At 44.3% G+C, this 9,757-nt stretch overlaps 3 protein-coding genes across 3 annotated transcripts in view; 2 read left to right on the plus strand and 1 right to left on the minus strand.

Annotated features, from left to right (window-relative positions):
• Positions 1–2,891: 2,891 nt before the first annotated feature.
• On the plus strand, positions 2,892–6,545 carry Pmar_PMAR015912 (Inner membrane transporter, putative; the record flags this gene model as incomplete). Its single annotated transcript, XM_002776631.1, has 2 exons — positions 2,892–4,038; positions 4,984–6,545. The coding sequence occupies 2 exons, from the start codon at positions 2,892–2,894 to the stop codon at positions 6,543–6,545; spliced, it is 2,709 nt and encodes a 902-aa protein (XP_002776677.1).
• A 391-nt stretch (positions 6,546–6,936) lies between these two features.
• On the plus strand, positions 6,937–8,569 carry Pmar_PMAR015913 (Tripeptide permease tppB, putative; the record flags this gene model as incomplete). Its single annotated transcript, XM_002776632.1, has 2 exons — positions 6,937–8,425; positions 8,493–8,569. 2 exons carry the CDS (start codon positions 6,937–6,939, stop codon positions 8,567–8,569), a joined length of 1,566 nt encoding a protein of 521 aa, XP_002776678.1.
• A 491-nt stretch (positions 8,570–9,060) lies between these two features.
• Pmar_PMAR015914 (hypothetical protein) overlaps positions 9,061–9,757 on the minus strand; it is a gene marked incomplete at both ends in the record, with an annotated part of 1,628 nt that continues 931 nt past the window's right edge. Inside the window, 2 exons of the mRNA XM_002776633.1 lie at positions 9,061–9,156; positions 9,562–9,626. Coding sequence (XP_002776679.1) covers positions 9,061–9,156; positions 9,562–9,626 — 161 coding nt within the window. The remainder of the gene's footprint in view (positions 9,157–9,561; positions 9,627–9,757) is intronic.

The following is a 9,757-nucleotide window of genomic DNA, read 5'->3' on the forward strand; positions in this document are numbered from 1 at the left end:
TATTTTATACTGTACTATATATAAGGATATTATAATATATAAGTAAGCGGCCGTCGTTATCGTCGTTGCCTTTATTATTATTACTTGGTAAGGCTATAATGAGGATATTCTCGGCGAAGGTCTGATATACTATTTTATACTGTACTATATATAAGGATATTATAATATATAAGTAAGCGGCCGTCGTTATCGTCGTTGCCTTTATTATTATTACTTGGTAAGGCTATAATGAGGATATTCTCGGCGAAGGTGTGATATACTATTTTATACTGTACTATATATAAGGATATTATAATATATAAGTAAGCGGCTGTCGTCATCGTCGTTGCCTTTATTATTATTACTTGGTAAGGCTATAATGAGGATATTCTCGGCGAAGGTGTGATATACTATTTTATACTGTACTATATATAAGGATATTATAATATATAAGTAAGCGGCCGTCGTTATCGTCGTTGCCTTTATTATTATTACTTGGTAAGGCTATAATGAGGATATTCTCGGCGAAGGTCTGATATACTATTTTATACTGTACTATATATAAGGATATTATAATATATAAGTAAGCGGCTGTCGTCATCGTCGTTGCCTTTATTATTATTACTTGGTAAGGCTATAATGAGGATATTCTCGGCGAAGGTGTGATATACTATTTTATACTGTACTATATATAAGGATATTATAATATATAAGTAAGCGGCCGTCGTTATCGTCGTCGTCTTTATTATTATTACTTGGTAAGGCTATAATGAGGATATTCTCGGCGAAGGTCCTTTTGCCGAACCAACCGTATACGGATGGTTTATACTTCATGATGGCTTGGCTCATCACACCGGCTATACCTGAAGGGGAAAAGAGAGGAGTGGGGCAGATATGCCATTCATGGGGCGGGTATGCCAATTTGAGATGCGACTATCTTTTGTGTGTGGGGCAGATATGCCATAGATGGGGCGGGTATGCCAATTTGAGATGCGACTATCTTTTGTGTGTGGGGCAGATATGCCATGCTCAGAAATGCCTTTTTTGCACAGAATTGTGAATTGTGACCGTCTTCCAGAGCGGCTATGCCACCATGAGATATGCGAATTTGTTTCTGTGGGGCGGGTATGCCACTCTGAGATATGCGAAATTTCTCCTGTGGGGCGGGTATGCTACCATGAGATATGCGAAATTTCTTCTGTGGGGCGGGTATGCCACTCTGAGATATGCGAAATTTCTTCTGCGGGGCGGGTATGCCATTCTAAGATACACCTATTTCCCTGTGCGGGGCGGCTATGCCACCCTAAATCGTGCTTATTCCCAAGTGTGTGGGGCAGCTATGCCAAAGGTTCTCCCTCATCCTACGTTGACTAGAGGTATCCAATATCTTAGCCTTGTGCATCTTCGTTGCATGCACCCCCGAGGGGCGATACCGAACAGGTACGCGGAGGTTCCACGTTCGAAGGGGATGGGTGAAGAGCTCGGGATTCATAATAGTACAACTAAAGATGATTAGACCTTAATACATGATGATAACCTGCTGGTATACTCAGTGTGAAAAACGTGATAGTTGATATTATTAACTTAATAATACAACTACAGGAGGGGATTATCACAGACCGTACTACATGATGATGAGTCATCATTGATGACCTGTTGAAATACTCGTCAAAATGGAAATACGGAGGTTCAACAACTACGTTGGACAACCCTGCTATCAACGCGATGATACCGCACCTCGGATATCACAGGTCAAACATGATGTTACTATGCATAGTATTAATACTATAGAGTCCTTCCATCGTCATGTGTTCCGTATATGGCGCGCTCGGGGTGTGATTTTCTCCCGGATTCGGATATTTCTACACGACCATAATCGTTTGGTTCAAAAGTGGATGACACAGACAATGATAGTGAATAATTGGTGAAGGACCTAACAACGACTGTTATTCTATCGTATACTAGACGACCCGATGCGTCCTAATTGATAGGGAGTATGAGGTGACACGCTCTCCAGCGTCACCCACTGTTGCACGCATGCACACGTGACGCAGAATTAAGGGAGGGTGCAGGTTGGAATTACCCCCGAGGGCATTCTATAGTAATATCTCAGGACACATTCATAGGGTTATAACGCAAGTTTATATCCCTACTATCGGTCTCAACTCTCCTTGTTACGGCCCGGTTATATTCGGCGTGTTCAGTAGACCTTGTCTGAGTTCCAAGACTACTTCCAGGATCAAGTTTTACACGTGATACCAAATTCTGGGAATACTTTTTAATACGTCGATGAAATTAACATGGAAATGCCGTAGTCCGCGGAGGAGTTTCGTTCAACTGTATTATATCTTCAATTCAAAGACAAATTTATATTGGTGTTCTCGAGCTGTGAGAGTTGTCTTTTTTGGTGGAATATTTCGGGTCTTGTCGGCGTGTTTCGGGTTAGGTATTGAATATTAGTTATTGTATATAACAGTGGAGTTTAACCCTAGTGATATGAAAAACACTAGTGAAAAACATATTTCACGACTACTGCATATTACCGCGAATATCGCGTTTTTCACCGCATTTTACATGCAGTGGCGTAATACATTGTGAAAAACGCGATATTTGCAGTATGCAGCAATGGTGAAATATATTTTTTCACTTTTCATTGGTTTTTTTATTTTTTTCACTGGTGTTTTTCATATCAGAATTCCAGACATATAAGAATTCCTGGTTTCCGTACACTTCTACCCGAATTCGCATATGAGTGAGCTTAGCTGAGGAAAACGAACATAAATTCCTCCAACATTGCATCTCATTTTTTAAGACTTGTAAGTTTTTGCTGTGCGTTTTGATGGTGATGCCGGGTGTTGAGTTGAGAATCTTTCTGCACGCATGCGCAAAGATACTTGTAGATTTTCGCAGATATGGTACCGCCCGAATCCGCAAATTCACAGACCACTGTGAAGGACGAGGTCATCGTCATCGAGAAGCGAAAGCAACCTGTGTGGTTGGTCCCGGTCCTCATCGTATCGTTGGTTACCCTGGGCACGACCAATTCTATCACTGGGAAGATCCGTGCTGAGACTCTGGGTGAGTACTCTGGTTTGGTCACCAACATCATTGGTCAAGTTGTCTACTGCCTTTCGTATTGGTCGATTTTTGCGGCGGAGTGGTTCAGTGGGAGAGTCAGTCGTGAGGAATTCGAGTGGGTTTGGAAATTCCAAGATGATACTACTGCTACCGGTGTGAAGGGATTATGGCGTCGTTTGCCTGGTTGTAAATACACATTTCTGGCATCTTTTACTGAGGTTCTTGGGGACAACTTGATGTACTTGTCACAAGCTTACATTTCCATCGTCGTGTTCAGCCTGTTGCAACAGGGTATGGTCCCTTTCACTCTACTATGGTCACTCATTTTCCTCGCAGTCCGTTACATTTTGGAGGAGTTATTCGGAGTGGCGATAGTTGTTGGCATGGCCGTAGGGTCCGCAGTGGTTGCGGGTTTCGACGGTGGTTCTACTAGTATTGGCATGTCCATTGTGTGTCTGATGTCTACGATGTTTCAAGCATTGGCGTTTGTTATCAAGGAGAAAATGTTCCGAAACTACACTGAGTACGCTATCCAAAAAGGATACAAGAATACCACCCTGGACGTCTTTGCTTTGAGTAGCTCCAACCACACATTCGGTGTCCTCTGGGTTGTCCCTATAGCGATCGTTGTTGAGATGATACGCACTGGTGAAGACCCTGGGAAACGACTCAGTGATGGTTTCCACGCTCTCGCGACCAACTCGTATGCTCCTGAGGCGTTTACTATTTATATGGTTATTAACGTCTTGTTTAATATCTCCATATACTTGCTGGTGTCGTATGGTTCTAGTTTGCTTACTTTCATATCGTATAAGCTCACCGTGCCGTTGACGGCAATTTTCTCTCTGATAAGTTGGCCCATCATTGGAGCTACTAAGGTGACTTGGTTCGAATGGATGGCATTGGTCCTCATTCTGATGGGAATTATCATATTCCGTCATGGCAATATTAAACGAGAACAACTTGAGGAAGAAAATAGAAGTGATTTTAAATTGAGGAAGACGATTATCTGCTGTTGGCCCCTTTTTGGTCGAGGACGGATGGTCCGCTCGAATGAATGACCCGAAAAGGTCAAGCTCGATCTCAGGATATCCGAATGATGTTCACTAATCATTCACCGTAGTCACTCCATCTTACATTGTCAGGAGTCTTTTTCTCTAGTAGAGGCTGTATTGAGTAAACATTAAGTCAGTTTTAGGTCGGCTGGTGACACCAGGGTCGTCCCCAAGTGAATGTGTCACCACATTAAATATCCCACTCCTGGTCGCGTGGGCCTGGTAGGGTGGTTCGGTACCGACCCTAGAAGTATCGATGAGGGAAAGACACTCAGAGACACAGGGTCTGAGTGACACTCAGTGAGTGTGCCGACGACAGTGCGTGTCTGCACCCTCTTCGGTACTTGCTCCCGGGAGTGGTGGGATTGGAATAAAATGCAGAAGGTCCTTCAGCCCGTGACTATGCTATGACATAAGGAAAGCGGGGAGGATCCGCTCGCCTCACGGTTACATCTCTGCAGTGCGAATTGGTAGCGGAGCGACGCGGCCATCCGCATCGGTATTTAACCTAGGTTAACAGATTAACCTATATCACATTTCCGTATTCACGAACTAATAAGGTAGGATTTGAGTTACGCAGATTGAAAGTTCGAAGTCGGAGTGAAATCTATGAATTTGACAAGTCTAATACTCTGATATCACCGCGAGGCGCAAGCCTGTGCGCGCGTGCATGTGTGCATGCGTGAAACGCCTTCCATAGCGTTATGAGGAGTGTCTGAGTATTGGCGACATCTCAGTGATTTGTGATGGAGGTGTGGTAAGCATATCACTACAGTGTGTTTATGATATGGCATGTAGTCCTGTACTATGAGTAGCACCACTAAAAGTGCGGTGAGTACGACAAGCTTGAAGAAAGAGTACTCGTGGACAGATCTCTATGGTAACGAGTACCTCTACTACAAGGATCCGATGAGAGAGGCCGTTTCATTCGTCCTCTTACAAGAGTTATGCGAGCGCTTAGCCTTCTATGGCCTCACACCGAACCTGCAGACCTTCCTCAAGGAGTATTTAGGCTATACTGACTCCACAGCAAACTCCTACATATCGTCATTCAACTCTATCTTGTACGTGACGCCTCTGATCTCAGCTGTGCTCTCGGACACCCTTCTTGGTCTGTACTATACAATAGTCATATTCTCATTCGTGTATATGGCTGGTCTGGCTCTGTTGACGGTCTCCTCTGTGAAGTCTATCAGTCAGGCCTGGATGGTCCATCTATCTCTACTCGTTCTGATCGCCTCTGGCGCTGGTGGTATCAAGAGCTGTGTCAACGTCATGGGCGCTCAGCAGTTTCACCCCGAGCACCACAGAGAGCTCATAACGCGATTCTACACCTACTTCTATGCTGCTATCAATCTCGGTTCGATAATCGGTGGAATTGTCACTCCCATTCTGCTGGAGGAGGCTGGGTTCACCGCGAGCTTTGCGTTCCCTCTGGCATTCTTTATACTGGCGACGACGCTTTTCATCGTTGGTAATCTCATGGACCGTTATGTGAAACCAAAACCACAAGGCTCGGCGGTTCTGCAAATCTTGAAGGTTGTGATTTACTTGGTGTTTCGATGCTCACTGGAGAAAAATAAGGTCTCCCGCGGAGGGAAATTTGAGGACAATTTCATTGACGATGCGAAAGCTGTATTCATGTTATTACCAATGTTCATCTTGATCATACCGTTCTGTATGGCTTACAACAATATGACCACCGCTTTCCTCACCCAGGCTAAGAAAATGAATCGCGATACGTTCGGTTGGAACATGCCCCCCGCGATGATTCAAAACGTGGATCCTATAGCTGTTGTTATCAGCTCGTTTGTGATCGATTCTCTGCTATTTCCTTTTCTAAGGAAACACAAAGTCATGCCCGAGCCGTTGGTGAGGTTTTCTATAGGCTCGCTCTTCGGCGCTATTGCCCTCGGCTGTGCTCTAGTGGTTGAATATGAGATCAAATCGAAACCCTTATTCACGGTATCAGTGTGGTATCAGGTTCCGCAGTTCTGGATGATCGCTCTTGGTGAAATATTCCTCATGTCAACTTCTTACGAAGTGGCCTTTACGTATTCCCCGGTTTCACTTAAAGCAGTTGCCTCAGCATTCAACTTGTGCTTCTTTGCTATTGCCAGTGCTCTTTCTGCGGTGCTGTTCTCATTGTGTCAATCGTGGTTGCCGGATTTCGATGCAACAAAACCTACAGATGGTTCGCATAAAGATGCCCATTATGACTACTATTACTATCTACTTATTGGTCTCTGTCTATTGGGCTCGATAGCGGCTCTATTGAGCGTTCCTTATTTCAATAAGGTTAAGAAGATAAGCGCCCAACGACAAACCGCGGTAGATAGACGTTCGAGACCTTCGTCCTCATCGAGTTTCGGGGAGTCTGTTGGTGCCACGGAAGGAGCTCTACGAAGAAGGTCGGTAGCGTCAATGGCTTGACCACATTCTCCAGAGTGTGATTATGAAACACTACTACTACTATTGAGGATTTTACCCGAGTTTTATCGTTTCTTGTGGAGTTCTAGGACTGGTTTTGGCCTGCGGCTGAAAGTCAAGCGCGGGCGCGCGCTTTTTCGCTGGTGACGGTACGCTCGTTTCGCGTGCACTACTGTGACGCGGGAAATAAGGCGTAGTGGCCTACTGTAAGTTTTAGTGAGCATAATACTAATACAGATAGTTATAGTCTATAACGATCTATATTAGTATTATGCTTACTCATATAATAGGTCAATGTCACTGCAGGTTTTTATAACGTCTCTTGAGGACATTGTGTGGCTAATCTACGTTGTTTTTGTGAAGGTATACTTTCGATACCAATTTTTCCTCATCAATGCCTCACGAGAAGCCCTTCTCCTGGACGGACAGATCCGGCAATGTATATCGCTACTATAGAAACCCTATGCTAATGGCTTGTGTCTTCATCCTTATGCAGGAGTTCTGTGAGCGTCTAGCTTTTTACGGTGTAACACCGAATTTGCAACTTTTCCTCAAGAGCTATCTTGGATACTCTGATACTACCGCCGACTCCTACGTATCCATATTCAATGCTGTATTGTATATTACTCCTCTTCTTGGTGGTATTCTAGCTGACACTCTCTTCGGTGTCTACAACGTCATCCTGGGATTTTCCATAGTGTATATGATCGGTCTGGCTCTGCTTACACTCTCCTCGATAAGGTCAATTAGCGAAGCCTGGATGATACATCTGTCGTTGTTGGTTCTCATCACACTCGGTGCTGGTGGCATTAAGGCGTGTGTAAACGTGATGGGAGCACAGCAAATGCACCCAGATGAACACCAAGAGATGATAACACGATTTTTTACCTATTTTTATGCCTCAATTAACCTTGGCTCGATCGTAGGCGGTGTCGTGACTCCTATCCTGCTGCAAGAGGTCAGCTACACTGCCAGTTTCCTATTCCCTCTGGCATTTTTTGTGGTTGCTACCATTGTATTTGTCGTTGGTGACTTCATGAATCGTTACGTTAAAGCTAAGCCTCAGGGCTCGGCTGTGTTGAAGGTCGGTGAAGTGGCCGTCTACTCTGCTGCGAAATGTTCCCTTGAGAAGAACAAGAGGAGTAAAGGAGGCAAATTCGGAGACGAGTTCATTGAGGACGCAAAGGTGTTCTTTAGACTCCTCCCGTTGTTTACTCTCACTGTGCCATTCAATATGGTGTATAACAACATGGCAACAACTTTTCTAACTCAGGGATTCAAAATGGATACCAATACTTTCGGTTGGAACATGCCCGCCGCCATCATGCAAAATGTCGATGCTATCGCTGTCGTTGTGATATCAATAATCGTTGACAAAGTGCTCTATCCTGCCCTGAGAAAGCGTGGGCTTATGCCTTCCGTTCTGGTTCGTTATTGCATCGGCTCATTGCTCGCTGCGCTGTCTTTAGTCGCCGCAGTAATTGTAGAATATGTGGTCTCCAGTAAGTCTCTGTACACAGTATCTATTTGGTGGCAAATTCCCCAGTTCGTATTTATTGCCGCCGGTGAGATTTTCCTGGTCTCGACAAGCTACGAGGTTGCCTTCACACATGCTCCGCCCGAGCTTAAGAACGTGGCTTCCGCCGTTAATCTTTGTTTTACCGCTATCGCCAACGGTCTCTCCGCTGCCTTGTTCCAAGTGGCATCACCGTGGTTGCCAAACTTCGAACCAGGCAGCGCCGTGGCCGCGCCCTCTCATTACGATTACTACTACTATGTGCTTATAGCTCTTTGTCTAGTTGGTGCCGGAGGTGCCCTAGCATGCATCCCATACTATAAAAAGGTGCATGCTGAGGCGATGGCCCGGCAGAATGTGGAAGTCAGTGAGAAAGGCTCCCCTTGAGATTCGTGATTGTATAGTTCGTCATTGATTATCAAGTCCTTTGTCAGGGTTGGTCGCTGTTATTCGTGTCTCGAACTATATCAGTCAACTTCCTTGTCAGTTCTGGAAAGTAGTCTTCAAGTAGAATCGGTAACACCTCTTTTCGATTGTCCATATACCGAGATGAGTTATATGCCTCCCTTCAGTGAGAGATCAATTCATCAACATGATAGTCTACTTGGTCATGTCGGTTGACCGTCTCGAAGAAGACCTGGGTTCTATTCCCAGTGGGTGAATATTTTGTAATGGACTTCGAGTCATCTTTCTTCTTGAGCGAGTTTACAGTATACCTCATATTTTTCTTCGAAACTCATGATCTGTTGATAGCCATGGCAACGTGCCAGTACTGTGACCATCTCCGTGTAGTAGCAGTGCTATTTAACAGTATAGTACACAGCTAGTCAATCAGCATATCACGCGGTTTTCACCAGTCAAACAAAATTTTATGGAAGTTTTCCCATTGGAATGGCAACTTGAATCTCTTCATTTAATACTGATGGAATGTTAACCATTCAATTTTGCTTTCTTCTGTCAAACCCTTGCCACTGAACTTCCTTAACACAAATCCAGAAATTATCAGTAACGGACTCTTTTACGGGAACTAGTGTTTTGATTCTCCCGTCTGAAAGTCTTCACGGTGGCGTACAGCTTGAGATTGAAACGTGACAATGCCTACAAGCGGAAATAAGTGAAAAAGAAAAGTGCGCTCACCGCACCTGTGGGACGGCGCTGATCACTTTACCAAATTCGGGCACACCTTCTTTGTAAATTGTCGTCAGTGGAACTGAACAACATCAGAAATATTCGCGAAAGAAATAATACTGTCAGATAAAATGGAGTTTCTTCACCCTAGTGATATGAAAAGGCAAATTTCACGACTACTGCATATCACCGCGTTGAATATCGCGTTTTTCACCGAGTTTTACGCCACTTCACGTAAAACGGCTTGTGAAACTTCATTATAATCTATAGTCAAACTCCCGGCTTTTCACCGAATACCATCACTCGGACAACTTTGTACAGATAACGACAAAGTTCAATTCAAAAGTCACGAAAACACCGAGTCAATGAACTCACTGCTTCTGATATCACAACCAGGTCGACTGCGAAGGACGCATTTATTAGGTAAAACCACTTGATATCTGAAAACGATGATATTCCCATGTCCATCAGCATCAAAGATCAGAAAATCATCCAGGAACCTATAATGGGGTTTCACAAGCCGTATTACGCGAAGTGGCGGCGTGAAACTCGGTGAAAAACGCCGCGTTTT

This window comes from Perkinsus marinus, assembly GCF_000006405.1.
Source record: "Perkinsus marinus ATCC 50983 genomic scaffold scf_1104296953072, whole genome shotgun sequence".
NCBI classification, from domain to species: Eukaryota; Perkinsozoa; order Perkinsida; family Perkinsidae; genus Perkinsus; species Perkinsus marinus.